Genomic DNA, 15,861 nt, shown 5'->3' with positions numbered 1-15,861 from the left:
TATTGAACGGAATTAATTAGCAAACACTCTAGAATCAAAATAAACAACGAACAAACGAAAAACGACAGGACTTTTTGAATGCCCTGGTATATATTCTCTAAAATCTAATTATAATAACTGAGGTTTTTGGTGTTTGGTTGTAAAACACAATAACTGACAAAATGAAAACTTTCACAACATTGAAATGTTTCTTAACAACAAAATTGTACATTAAAAAAAAAAAGTCACTTACCACTTAATATCAACATTATTCTCTTAAGAAAATAAATTTCCTTGATATACTTACAATAATTCATGAAATCAAACTAAAAAAAAAGTTAGTGATGCAAAATAACAAACCAGTTACCATGTTTTATGACCGAAAGCCCCCAATTAAATACTCCAATATAATTATATTCAGTTGATAATGTTTTTTATGATATTGCATAATAAAATTTGAAGGTGACAATATAATTTTATTTTAAAATTTATGCATGACGCTGATCGGCTATTTTTTTTCTAAAATTCATTATTCATTAATTATAATAAAATTATTCACTCTTCATATAATAATTAACAATTAATCCTTCTACAGTAGAATCAGGAATCAATTTTATTTTTAAATTTATAGATTTGTAAACAGAGAAGACTTCAAAATACATGGCATTGAATGGGTCAATTGTTTCTAAAATTCATTATTCATCAACTTATAATAAAATTATTCACACTTCATCTAATTATTTATAATTAATCCTTTGAAAGCAGAATCAGCATAATCCTGCAGTTGCATAAAATTGGTAGGTAAATCATTGGTAATATAGGTTTCTCAAATGAATTCCCTGATGATGCCTGAATGGGCAAATATTTGGCAAGATTAATAAATTATATATATTTTTGAGACTGTTTAAACTGTTGTGTGTTTAAACTCATAAATAGTCTATGACCTGAGTTATCCTGCTTTGACGAATATAATTATAATGGAAATAAAGTTTGAATTCTGATGACAGCCATCGAAATCAGGAAATAAAATGTGTAAATAAGCATGGAAAGTAATGACTGAATAATTAAAATTCACTTTTTCCAAAAATTTTTGTTTTTCTAGATTTAAACTCTTTAAAAGAGATATTAGTAAGTATACTGCAACATAATGAAAAACATTCAACTCTGAACAGCTCCAAAATAATCATCATGTTTAAAAAGATTCTTCCCACAAGTAATGCCATGAGATTATAATTAACTTAAAACTATTTATAACCATAAAACACAAGTAATAACAACAGAAGGATAGAATTTTAAGGAAAAACTCATTTCAATATTTTAATTAAATTTAAAATATTGTTTGGGGCAGGAATGGGCAAAAATATATTTTTTTGCCATAGAGAAGAGTTTGTAATATAACTGTCAAAATTACAATAGCACCAACGGTAAAAGGGAAGCAGTAATAATAATATTAGTTTTAGCTGCTAATAGAATTTAACAATAAAAAAAATTTAGCAAAGAGCTTTCTACATTCTACACACAATTCAACACAGTAAATCAGTGTTAATTTGGAACAAAATAAGCATATTAGTAAAAATAACTTTTAAACTGTTTTTATTTTAAATCATTCAGCTTTATTATTCACAATGAAAATCAGAAATTTGTATTTAATTTTCTAAAAGATAAAGAAGAAGAATTATATTTCTTAATTTTGTAGAATAGGGTGACTTTGATATGCCAAGCATTTCAGAATAATTGAGATGGTAAAACTCTTCTACACTATTTTTGATCACCTTAATATGTATTTAAAAGAAAAAAAATTTTTTTTTTATTTATTTATTGATATTTACAACTGTATAAAAAATACAACAAGTAAATTTGATCATAATGACATAATGATATGATACAGGATGTAGAGAAACTACTCAGTAGTAGAACAATAAAAATAGTTTACAATATAAGGTCACGAGGCCATCTTCTTTTCAGGCGCCTCGGAGGATTGCCAGGAATGGAAGAGGAAGCAAGGTTAGAAACTAGTGGGTTAGGGTGGTTAGGGAGTTTATTATGGAAGGAATAATATCAAAAGAAAAAATAGATTAGTAAAAGCAGTCTTCACTAATCAGTTGTTACATCTAGAGTAATTAATTAAAAATAAATAAATAAAAAACTATTAAGAAAAAATAATTTTTACTAATTTAATTGAAGGTGTTTTCTTTATGAATTTCCACTTACTGTGGCTTTCACAATAACATCCTCCATTTTGTAACTTATTTCTTCCTCTCTGCTGGACTACTTTCAGAACCTTTTGTGATTCTTAGCTCATAAATTTTCAAATTTTCCTTAGATATATTATCTATATATACTCCAGATAAGTTTTTTTTTTCATTTTATTTATAACTTATTTAATGTTATTTACAACTGTATAAAAATATATACAACAAGTAAATTTGCTGTAGGTGACATGGTAACATGATACAAATATGTGGAGAATCTACCCATTGATAGAACTCCAAAAGTAATTTTAAAGTTATCTCAAATTCTTAAATATCTTGAAGAATTTCTAGAGACAAAGTCTTCCTCATGTGAAAGGCACCGATCATTATGGAGACATACAATCATATATTGTTTGATTGTAGCCAACTACTTTTAGCATATTTTGTCTTACTGTGTAGCTATTTTTCTGTATGTTAATGTGTGACTTAAAACCTTCGGTATAGCTTCATATAATTTATCTTAAATGTAACTTTTGTAAGCCCGACATTCCATCATTCTTTTATAGATACCATTTCATACCAACATCAACTCCTTATCCCAATAGATCCCCTATTTATTGTATTATGTGATAATAGGACATTTCTAAACATTTATATTTTATTGTATTATATAAATATTTATAATTTATAAAACTGCATGAAACCCTTCACTCCTGTCCTTCAAGGTAGCCTTACTTATCTGACGTTTTAAACAGACAATTATAGCAAGTAGGTTGGTGAATATACGACATGTCACAATCTCACAAGAGGAGATCATAGCACTAAAAAAAAGGCAATCCTTCTCCGCCGGATCGGGCCCGCTAAGACCCCTGGGTTCGACGGTTCTATATCATTTTTGAAATATTTGCTTAAAACAGGAAGAGGAGACTTTAAGATAATTAAATCGAGCTATATTTAAAAAGCACCATGTAATTTTAAAACGGCATGAATTATTGTTTAATAAATTATTTTTAATATTTTGATTTTATAATAGATTCATCCAACAAGAATTACTATTTCAAGTTTTTAAATGATTCAAGAGCGATAATATCAGTTTTCTAACATAAATATCATTTAAACAAGACAAACTAAAAAGTGGAATTAGCAATTATTGGTAACAAAAATATTTCTTTACACATAAGTAATTTTATTCTAGCAGTTAGTCGATTTTAGCTTACCTTAATGTTTCTCTTGTTATGGTTCTCTAAGCTGCTGAAACATTAAATTTTATTAATTGCGATTTGTATGGATATTTAAACATAATATTTCATTATTTAATTAATAACATATTAATGAATGTCATTAGACATTCATTGTAAATGATTAGTAATTAGAGTGATTTCCAAACAAAAAACTTTTTTTTTATTAAATATAATACAAGATTTTAGTTCATCATTTAAAATGATAATCATTATATTTAAATATGTGAGGTTCTTACCTTATTCCTGGTGAAGGTGTAGATTCATGAGTGGAGTTTCCAAATTTCAAAATTATATCATTTTTAATTTACGAAGATCTGGGTGGCAGTCAATAATGGTAAATCAAATATCAAAGAAACTATTCATTTGAAACAAAGGTTTCGAGCTACAGAGGCCTTCATTAGGACTAAATGAAACAGATACAAAACATAGACTATTGCTTTGTAAAACATGGTAAATGAAATTTTTTATGAACTGAAGTTATTGGTAACACCAGTTTTTTTAAACTTTTCAACACCATTAAGGAAATCAGTAGATTTTTTTCTTACTATTTTGAGTCTGCAAACATATAAATTTTACATAAAAAGTTTTTTTTAAATGGATTTAGCATGGGAGTCGCCTGATGCAAAGGACATAAGATATTGAAATGTCATTCACATATGTAATTTACAAGTTTTTTTTCTAAAACTACATTTATTTAGTGATCAATGCAAATTCCATTTAAATAAGATATGAACTTAGTATTCATACTTAACTTCTTCAATCCATGATTGGAGTTAAACAATGTGAATCTTGCAAGTTACTGAAATCCTTACAATGCCTTCAATAAAATTACTATAATGAGTATAATTTTGGCAACAGACCAATTCATATTTATTTTAGGATTAAACAATAATTCAAATGATACTGCCGGATGAGGTAAAGATCTACAGGTGACAATAGGCATTGAAGTTATGGTAAATGATTGCAAGTTGGTGGCAGAACATTGTAAGAAACAAATATTTTAACAAACGGGAAAAAGTTTTCATTTTGTCAGTTTCAATGTTTAATGATCCATTGCCCCAAATGTTAATGTGTGTCACTAGATATTGATAGTGAATCATTCTTAATGAGATTAATAACCTAGCACTTATTTTTTGTATTACATGTAACAACAAGATTTTATTTCATCTATCAGAATCATTTAAAGAAAAAATTTCATTTAATAATCTTTCCGTATTTTACAATGTTTTGTGTCTAGCTCATTCGGCCATGAAGAAGATCTGCAAGGACGATCAAACGCTTCAAATCAAAAGGGCGTTCGGTCGTAAAACATGGTAACTGAAATTTTATGTGATATATTGAAGTTTTTTAACACTAGATTTTCAAAAGTTTTATTTTTTAAAATGTTTAAAGATTCTTTTAGGAAATATATTTTTTGAATAAAATAATGCTGATATAAAGTAATGTAAGTGAATCCTGTTAGAACATAAAACATTGATAAAATTTTCATTTTGTCAATTACCATCATTTACGACCGAAAGCCTCAAATAGTTTCTTTTACTAATACTTTAGAGTAACCATTTTTGATCACCACCCTTAAATTAAATACGATCAACTAACAAGTTTCCAATAATATGGTAACAAGAAATAACTTAATATCGATTAATTTTATCTATCGACCGATCAGATCTTAACGGATTTATAGATCAATCCATTAATTCACGAATATTATTGAAAATAATTTGTGTCCATAATAATAATAATCCTGAACCATCATTTCTATTATATTCTCATTTTCTTTCTTCTTCTATCATCATTATCACAGACTATCAATACAACTCGAACATAACTTAAATTATTTCACTTATTATTGTAACAAACTTTAAAGTTGATGTTATTTGGGTTTAATATTCTTTTGTTTACACTAATGAGTTGTAGAAAGCTGGGACACATACTATAAAATATAGTATATTTCAATACAAAAACAAAATGGTATAATTTTTGGCTCGAATTCGCGAAGTACTAGTCTACCCTAGTCGCGGCCTACCTAATAAGTATAAATATTATAACACCAATATGTTTTTATACTTAGTTTATATAATCCCGAAGCTCATATATTTATTAATTTACTAAAAATAAATATATATAAATGATTTTTATTTATCGGTAAATTATAATAAGAGTATTTTAATGAAATCCAGAGATTTTAATCATGAAAAAATTAAAAACTTAGTGTAGAAGCATACAAAACCTTCTTTACACTTTATTTGAAAATTTAAATGAAACGAAAAATGAATTTCTTTGATTAATAAATAATGTTCTCTTAAAATAATTTGAAGGAATTAATAATATGGTATGAACAGTCCTGCCAGTATCATATTAACATAAAACTTTTCCTATACTGAACAAATATATTAAAATTTTTTTATACTACAATTTCCCATCAATTCTGACCAGATTCCTTACTTATATTAACTAAATATTTCATTTTTTTCAATTCTTTTAGATTTGAACTTTTCACTTACCTGTTGTGAACTTTGACATTTGAGAAAAATAATTTTCTCTCCTATTCCAATGCACCAATGTATCAATAAAATTTTAATTTTTTTTTTCTTAAAATTTTGGTATTCGTTTTAAATTTTAGTACCTCTTTGAGTCAAATATTTCACCACAATTTTAGCAGTTTAAATTAGCTTCTCGATTTTTTAGATTTTTATTTTTCGGGTCCACTACAGAATAAACATCAACCAGTCATGGTCTGATTCCAACTGGCACAAATTTTCATTAAAGAATTGTTTAAATTTAATAACAAACCACAGCATTTTTTCTTACATCTACACTATCAGATATTTTAAAAGTAAAAATGGCATGTTACATTGATAGCTGGTTGTACATAAAGTCTGTAACTAGAAAAGTTTTCAGTTTTCTTTAAATTTACTTGATTCAATACTACAACAAACACATTCTATATTTTCGTTTTCAGAATAAATAAGTTTTTGCAGAATATTATCCTTTATAAAAAATATTTTTTGACACTTCACTTGGCAGTTTAATCTAGAATATAAATGATTTTATCCACTTTTTAGTTTAAATTTGTCAGCTCATTTGGTTCTTTTAACTTCCATATCTTTCTCCAAAGATAACAGTCTACGCTCCAACAATTTCCAATTCATTATTACCGTGGATGTTTGTTTGATATCAATATTTAATAATTTAGTATATTATATCAATAATCAGAAAGTTAACTCTTAACATTGTTTATAAATAAATACTTTTATCACTTAAATAAAATTTTCAAATTTTGTGCAGTGAATTATACCTCAACAACAGAAATGGCATCAGCCTCAGGTTGAGTAAATTTACAGATATTTTGCTTCAAATATATATATATTTAAAATTATGATTCTCCTGTATAGTTGTATAAATAACTGGCTAACAAATAAAAATTTAATTGATTCATTTGATATTAACCAAGAAAATTAGGTTTTACAAATTAGTATCCTATAGGATTCACTTTCAATTAAACTAATAGTATGAGCTAGATGAGATGTAGTTAAAATATAAACTATATTTAATGTACTTTAAATCAAAATTTAATAATGTTCTTTTAGTTACTTTTTCTTAATTTATTTCTTTAGCACTTTCATGATCGATATTATGTCTTCTCAACTTTAATTGATACTTTTTTCTTTAGTTAACTTATTTTGCACTAGAATACGTCATTAAATGTGTGATGAATACCAAAAAGGGTTTAACTTTAAAATACTGGTGCTTTTGTATGCTAATGATTTGATATTATTGGGTAAGGACAAGAAAACTATAAAACTAAATACAACCATGTTAATAAACTCCAATAATGAAATATGTCTTGAAATAAATATGGATAAAACAAAATATACATCAGTAGAAACGCGAGAAATTTCAGTGATATAGATATAGGAGGAAATACATTTGAACAGGTAGAAAGGTTTAAGTATTTAGTTTCTACGGTAACTAGAAAAAAAAAATGAAATTGATGAGGAAATAAAAGCGAGGTTGAAGGCAGGAAATGCTAGTTATTTTTCAATTTCAAAACTGCTTAGCTTGCACCTCCTATCCAAAAACTTAAAAATTAGAATTAACAAAACTATTATCCTTCCTACTGTTCTTTATGGAGGCAAGACGTGGCATCTTACACTAAGGGATAAACAGTGTCTTAAGGTTTTCAAAAATAAAGTATTAGGTAAAATATTCAGACTGGAAAAGGATGAATTAACAGGAGAATTTAAAAGACTACACAACAGTGAATTGAAGTAACTACAAATATAATTCAAGTTATAGCATTGTGGTGTATAAGATGGGCGTGCAAGGCTGTAGGGCTTAGTAATGAATGGATCCCTAAAATGTTAATAAATCCTGAACCGGTGGGTAAACATCCGAGGGGCAGACCAAAACATAAATGGAAGGATTATATTAAAACTGATTTAGTAGATGTGGTTTTGGAGGGACATCACTGGAAGCATGTATGTAAAGAGCGTTTGGTGGTATCAGCATTGAACCTTTGGGTTTATTAGGCCTTCATTATTATTATTATTATTATTAACTTATTTCAAAACGTTTATTATCAATTTTTTTATATTACATTTTGGTTAATATCAATATTTGATAATATATTATAATTATATATAAGTATCAGTAATCAATAAGTTAAGTCTCAACATTGTTTATAAATAAAAACTTTCATCACTTAAAATTGTGTGTTTCATTATATCCACTGCCTATCTTAAAATAGTTTATAAATGGTTATATATATAACAAATAAATGGTTATGATTATAACAAACCATTTATTTATAAATGGTTTGTTATATGGTAGTGAATTTGTTGTGGATAATCTTATAAAAGAAGAATTAAATATTTATGATTCTAAATTTAAAAAAATAGGCTTTTAACTTATAATAAAAGAAATGACCTATGCAGAATAGCCTGCAAAAGTAACTCTAAATTAATGTGAGGAAGAAATTATAATTGAAGATGTCCTTGAGGATGGCTAAAATGGCCGAAATGTTGGACTGGTGAAAAATAAAAAGTGTTGAGACAAAAAAGGATACAAATTTTTGATTTATTTAATATTTAAAATTAAATTAAATAGATTTTAAAAACAAGATCCAGGAAAAAAAATTGTCTTTATTAGACAATAATTTCTTTGCCAAACTAAGGGTTAGTAAAAATATTTTTTCATGAATTCTTGTAGAATGTTTTTTGTATTTTTTTAAGTAAAGATATTCATTTCAAATGAAATAATAGTGTTTCAGAATTAAAAATTATGTTTGATCAAATTGTTGTTTTATAAGCAATATCACCCTCATAATTGTTTCCTAAATCTTCAATAGATTATTAAAGAAACTTTTCGAAGTTAACTTTCTAGTCCAAAATATGAAGTATTGAAACAAGATTAAAAGAAAAATGACTCTTGGATATGACAGAAAAAAATGTTTAATTAAATTGATTAAAAAAATGATAACATAAATGTTTGTACAGTATATATTTGCAAATGAAATATATTTAAATGACTAGTTTATTACAGCAACAAAACTCTGTATACAACACTATCTGTGTCATAACAAAATCCTTTTATAACAGTTATAACACAATGGCACAAAAGGCAAAATTACATTTCACGATATAAAATTTCTTAGTAACAATAAAATAAAAATTAAAAAAAAAATAATTACACATTACTTTTTGGTACTAACATATTCAAGGTCTTTGGTAAATTCTTATCATTTTCCTGATAAACACATACAAAAATTTGAATGTTTATAAAATTACATTACATTTGATTAATTTGCTTTTGGTGATAACTGATAATTAAAAAGTAAAAATAAACACACATGTTAGTTGGTTTCAATATAATTGAATTTTGCTTGCAATATTCTTATTTTATTATATCACTTATTGTAATCATTTTCATATAAAAATAAAGTTTCCATTGATGATAAAACATTTCAAAACTTTTGTTAGTTAACATAATTTTTAATTAAAATGTACAAACATTGCATAGCAATTAGTAACTATATGGCAAAGCAGGGGTTCATAACCTTATTATTGTAGGGACACCCTTCTCAAATTAATGATTTTTTAATACATAAACTAAAACTTAGTATATAACTGAGCTAATTATATTTTAGAAACCAAATATTATTAAATATAAAAACATTTTTATATCCAAAACAAATATATTGAAAAAATTAATATGACCCTCCTAGTGATGGATGTTTAAAATAAATACTTAAAATAAAATTAAATGAGAGGAAAGATTTCTAATTTTTATTCTAGATTTCAAAGATAGACTGAGAGGCAACAATAAAGATTACTGTATTTTAATTGTTGAATAATACCATGGAAACTCTTTCATCTAATATTTAAAACAGTCATAACACTGTTTATTTCTGAGTCCTAAAAAATAATGAAGAGCAGAGTATAATCATTTAAGTTATAAATGATGAAATTATGTATGGATTAATTGGACATATAACAGCAAAACCTTACACAGATTTTATGAAGAATGTTGTTAAGAATTTTGTCACTATGGGGGAAAGGTCCCGAAATGTAAATGTTGTTAAGTAATGTAATTTTTACAAATAAAAATCATATCAAGTTGCGTTTCAACGTTACTTATTAATATTGCTTGAAAATATCTAATAAAATGAAGATGTTAAAAAATATTTTATTTTAATCTGCAATTCAATTTTTTTGTAACATAAGTTTCCAAAGAAATTATAAAAATGTATTCCTTCATATATGTTACCTAGAATAATGTGTAACATGGATAATACTTTATGTTCTTAAATTATTTCCAATGTTTACAGTAAAAGACACAGGATATATTAATTATCAAATTAATGAAATTGGAAAAAAATCTAATGGGAGACAGTGTCTTAACTACTGGCATATAAAAATTTTATCTTATACACAGAAATCATACTAATTCCCCAAGGGCTCCTTAGAGTTTAAGGTTATGAATCCATGCGACAAAGCAAGCCCAACTTTTAACATGTGTGGCAGTGATAGCTATACTAAATAAAAATAATATAATTAATGTTCTAAACTTATTTGTTTCAAAACAATCATTAATTTATAACAGAATAAAATCAAAATAGACAATATCATAAGTTACCTCATAGCATCTAGTTTAGGCCATAAATCTTTTAATAAATACACAATTGCACTCATTATTACTCTAATGACATATAAAAGTGTATTAACACGCAAAACACTTATCAGTCAATCTTTTGTAGGTAATTTAAATTCTATTACTTAAATATGAATAGTATAATTTTTGAAAATAAAATATTTGTTATATGGCAGCAAGTGCAATAAACGTGAATGATATTTCAGTAGAAATTCTAAATAAAATGATGAAATAATATAAGCCAACAACTAAAGGGTTGCAAAAACATTTTTAAAACCAATCAAACTAAAGTGAATCTATAAATATAGCTGATGAGAGACAGCACTAATTGTAAAAATCACGTTTCCTGATAGATCACATTACTTTTCTTTCCATATTAGGTCGATCATATGTAATTTGACCCGAGTTTATGCTTGGACTTCATAATTATTCAATATTATACACAAATATGACTATGATATTCGACTAATATTAGCACTATTAAATTATTGAACTAGCCTTGCTCATTGTTTAATAATCAATTCTACACTACTCAAAGGTAAACACACTTTAATACATTATTTAGGTATATACTTATTAATTTTTGACAGTGATAAATGAATCAATCTAGAATATAATAAATCTCAAATTAAAAAATATATAAAAATTAAGAATAAATAAACTTTTTTTTTAATTTGTTCAAAAATAAAATAAAAACATTAATTTAATAATTTTTTTTTTGTTTTAATTCATCACATATCATTAATAATTATTATTAGTCTAACATCCAAACAAGTAATGGAATCACAATATCTATTAAATTTCTGAGCAATAAAATATTTTTATATTTATTCATTATAATTATCTAGTCCATATCACTTCATTATGATTATATTACATAAAGTTAAACACAGTACTATCTACTTAACATCTTAAAATAATTCAAAATTCTTTAAACATGTTGGTCATTAAGTGTATACAGTTTCACCATGGTTCCATTATTTATATATTTATTTATGCATATTCAAAACTGACAGTACAAATCAGAAGAGAACTGCTATTTTACTATTTATTCCCCTCAAATAACTAGGGACGGTATTTGTGTTAAAATTTATTATTGCTGATAATAATATGGCACTCCATGCTAAAGCTAGGATCACCGGCATAACTCTTTATGTACAATCACAAGATTTTTCCAAAGAATGCCAAGTTAACAGCAATGATGATACTTATGGGTGACAGTGCTTGATGAGCGAGGCGAGAGCACTTGCTAACCGCTCGGCTCCGCCGCTCAAGTCCTCCTGCTTTTCTGATACTATAATTCCTTGGACCTCTGTCACTACTTTAAGCACACCCAAAACAAAACACGGTTCCATTGTTACACCATACTCTACGACTTTCCTTAGCTGTGATGTAACTGTTTGGAGATTGCCACAGTAATCTCCGGCTTCTAAAGTGGTGTTGGCACATTTATGGCTTCTAACCAATAGCTTGGATGAAGTGACCAACCTTCTCAGCTCCAGTCCGAGCATATCTTTCACCTCCTGAAAAATTTATAATATAGCATTAGCTCTCTGAAAATATATCACTGAAAAGTGACAATAAATAATAATATTAAGAATTGACAAAACAAGACGTTTCCTGAATATAGAAATGGCCATATCCAACATATTTCCTCTCCCCCAATCTCTATCAAAATTTAGATATCAAGGAGATAATATTTAACAGAATACTGTATAATCCATGATATATACTCTTCAAAATAATACCTGTAGTTTAATATCATTACCTAATGATTACTAATTTTGCTTTATTATCTTACTTTAAAATCTGAATTAATATTCAACTGCTAGTAATTAAATCACAATTAATAAGAATTTAAATTAATCATAGTTAATAATTAAGTTATACAGTTAATAAAGTAAGCAATTAATAAGATGACTGCATCAAAGACTAAAACATTGTATTTATGAAATATATCAATAAAATATAAATTTAAGAGGCAAGCAATGTCACTAATTTTGTCACTTTAGTGCACTAGATTAATCTGATTCAAAATCTTCCTAATCATTTTTTTTAATTAGTCCAAAATCCGTTATTCCATATTTTTTTTTTGTCCATTAGTATACTGCATCTAAGATGAGTTTTCCTGTAGGGAAGGGAACTCGTGCACCCCCAACTAGCTCCTTGTTCCCTCCACACTATAACAAACCCCTCCTACCAGGAATAAACCAAGAGGCAGTCTGGAAATTGGTAATGCCCAACCAGTTCTGGATTCGGTAGGTACTTGGAACACTTTCCCCCCTCTCCCCCCACTTTTCTCGGACTCCTAAGTTACGAATACAGGAAGTTACTCGTTTCTTTAGATTATCCTTTATCTTTGACTGGGACTGTTTCTGATTGATTCTTCTTTTACTTAGTAGGAAAATATATTGTCAACTCTGTTCTGACTTGCTTTTTAAGAATGCGATATCTTCTAAATATTAATTTTTGAGATTTGATAATCATTGTATTCAGAAAAAAACTGCCTCTTTTTAAGCTTAAATTTGTTGTGAAACAGTTAGTGGAACAATTTTCTTAATTTTAATATTTTAAAATGCAGTAATTTATGGCTTTTCACAAAAGACATGAATTGGACCACTCTCAACCTCTGTTTTCATGAATTTAAATATGTTCATAATTATAGTTTTGGTTTGAGAGTGGAGAGTTTTCCCTCCACCCAGTTTATTTGCTATGGTAAAACCTATAATCTTGCCATATTAATAAAAAATAGTTCTGAAAAAACTGATACAAGGAATTTTTATTTGTAAAATTTCAGAAGTAGGTCAGTTCCAACAACCATTTCTTACTGTCCAGAACTGTACAGAACATTGGCAGTACAGGATTTAAGAGGGAAAACATGTATTACACATGGTCCGTACAGTGAACAGACCTAGTGGAGAGAAGAGTGGGGGTTAGCAGAGGAACGTTTGCCACTGCGCATCTCTCCCCTCCCTTTACCCACAGGCAAACTCATTCTAGATCCACTATACGAAGGTAAGTGCATCCCAGTGTTTGGGAACTCCTCTTTTTTCCACATGAGGTCTCAAAGCCTTGATCAATCTACCCATTAGAATCCTTATCATGCCCTTTATTTTCTTCAGATGATGCTTTTGAAATTTTAATAAGGGAACAATAATAACAAAAGACATGATTAGAGTCTAATGTTCTGGCATAATGGTTTTTTAAAAAAATAAAATGGAGTTCATATCTTTGTTGCATTCCCAAAATAGAGTGATAATTAATTGTTATATTTCTAACAATATCAATTAAGATTCATAAATACACCTTGAGAAATCTCACCTGAGTTTTATTAATATTTCTGTCAGTTTGAGCCAAAGCTAAACTTAAGCGATCACTGAAATCAGCTGTTATTTTAAGTGCTTCCACATTAACGTCAGCATCAGCCTGCTAGAAAACGAAACAAGATCTAGAAAAATTGTTCTTATTCAAATCAATAATAAAATTATGCAGTTGACATTTTTCATAAACATCTTAATTTTTTTCTGCAGCTTAATGTAACAGCAATCAAATCAATACATAACTAAAAAATTAAAATTATTTTTGTTGAGAAATTACGATACTGATTGCTCTTACATTAAACAAATACTTTCACAAGAGTTAGCAGCTAAGTCAAAATGATATATTAAAACTGTAACAATACTTACTTTCCGAATAAATGAATCAGATCTGGGAGGGAGAGGTGGTGGATATTTATATGCTACTTTTGGAGGTCTTTCTGGTTGTTTTTCACAACAGGCTTTGATATCCTCTTCTTTGCAGGCTATTCCATTTTGTTTACATACATCTTCATCCTGAAAATTAAAAAAATATGCCAATATAAATTATTTAACATAATTCTAAACAAATATTGGCAAATCATCATTTTTCATACTGAATATTTTACAGAACATTGTCTTTAGTTCAGTATCGGTAACATATAGTAGTTTTGAAATTCTTAATTTTTTTAAATCTTCCAGCTATGATGAAAGTACAACAATAACATAATGAAAGTAGATTTAATTCACTAGTTTTTTTCATCTCGATTCAACAAGAATGAATCATCACCACAGCCTATCATAAGTGTCTATTTTACCACCTTAGAACTAGAATGTTCTTATTTCTAAAATTAGCACTTTTTATAATAATGATTAATCGTACATATATATAATATGATAGTATCACTTTCCCAGCTCTCAGGAACGATGGATTTTTACAAATGAGGTCTCAAAAGAAAGGGAATTTCCTGAAGAAGTGATAAATCTCAACTTCAATTCTTAAATTCTTGCTGCAACTTTAATAAAAGTAATTCAAAAAAGTGTGAAGTTTCAAAACTATGACAGAGATAAATCAACGGACTGAGACTGTACAAATTGGGTTTTGAAGACTTCGATGCGGACATTAATACCCAAATACTAGGCCTCTGTAAATTTGGTCTTATGATTTAAAGCCTAAAAATGAACTGTTTTTGAGCTAGCCTACGAATTAGGCATGGGTAGAACCTCTCATTCTAAGATTAGCTTCCACAGTGCTATGACTGCCATGGGATACTTATCACACATTGTTCCGTTCTTTTCCATGCCTAACTCTGAGAAATGTGAATATAACTCAGAGAAAAAGGGTATTAGACAGATCCTAACTAATATAGTCTTAATAAATATGGAGATTCACCAATTGTATGTGTTAAATAGACTTTCTTGATAATGTATTGTTTATATGAATGAGCATGAGATAGCTGATATTTCAAATGAATTAAAGATAAGAAGGAAACAAATATAATACCATATATAGTTCTTGCAAAGGTAAACTATTGGGTTGTAAAATAAGTTCATAGCATTTTTCAATATTTCAATTTGAACCTCTCTGTGTTTATAAAATCATGTTTGCTTGGTCAATAATGTTTACATATTCTAAAAAAGGATTAGTTAAGGTGCTTTTATGCATTAGTTTCAACCGAGATTCCTTATCTTTAAGTGATATTTTGTTTGCTCAAAATGGAAGAGAAAAAAATTCATTTTCGTCAGTTAAAGATTTTTTATTTCCGAAAAGGAAAATCCACTGCACAGACGGTTAAAAAAAATTGCAGTGTGTATAGCAATGATCCCTTAGGAGAAAGCATCCCTAAGTGGTTTGCTCAGTTCAGAACAGGAAAGTTTTACTTGGAAGACGCAAAGCGCTCGAGTCATCCTTTAACTGTTGATGATGACCAAATTCAAGCATTGCTCATAGGCAACCCTCACTCTACGACACGAGATATCACAGAACTGTGCCCAGTTGGA

General features: G+C 27.5%; 2 protein-coding genes across 4 annotated transcripts in view; both read right to left on the bottom strand.

Moving 5' to 3' along the window:
* Positions 1 to 4,143, bottom strand: part of Ms (Myosuppressin) — a 377,051-nt gene extending 372,908 nt beyond the window's left edge. The window contains exons 1-2 of one of the 2 annotated variants that reach the window (XM_067052342.1): positions 3,649 to 4,143; positions 3,389 to 3,422 (exon numbers count right to left, since the gene is read on the bottom strand). The gene's annotated coding sequence lies outside the window, so the exon portion shown is untranslated. The remainder of the gene's footprint in view (positions 1 to 3,388; positions 3,423 to 3,648) is intronic. The other variant, XM_067052343.1, reaches the window with a different exon arrangement.
* Positions 4,144 to 8,899: 4,756 nt separating this feature from the next.
* Positions 8,900 to 15,861, bottom strand: part of LOC106678690 (uncharacterized) — a 350,298-nt gene continuing 343,336 nt past the window's right edge. For both annotated transcript variants that reach the window (XM_067052345.1, XM_014417394.2), the window contains exons 20-22: positions 14,251 to 14,397; positions 13,886 to 13,993; positions 8,900 to 12,087 (exon numbers count right to left, since the gene is read on the bottom strand). In XM_067052345.1, coding sequence (XP_066908446.1) covers positions 11,773 to 12,087; positions 13,886 to 13,993; positions 14,251 to 14,397 — 570 coding nt within the window. In that variant the 3' untranslated portion in view covers positions 8,900 to 11,772. The remainder of the gene's footprint in view (positions 12,088 to 13,885; positions 13,994 to 14,250; positions 14,398 to 15,861) is intronic.

The sequence above is a fragment of the Halyomorpha halys genome, unplaced genomic scaffold, assembly GCF_000696795.3.
Source record: "Halyomorpha halys isolate HHAL.00 unplaced genomic scaffold, Hhal_1.1 Scaffold155.1, whole genome shotgun sequence".
Lineage (NCBI taxonomy): Eukaryota > Metazoa > Arthropoda > Insecta > Hemiptera > Pentatomidae > Halyomorpha > Halyomorpha halys.
This window is presented reverse-complemented; position numbering and strand designations above follow the sequence as displayed.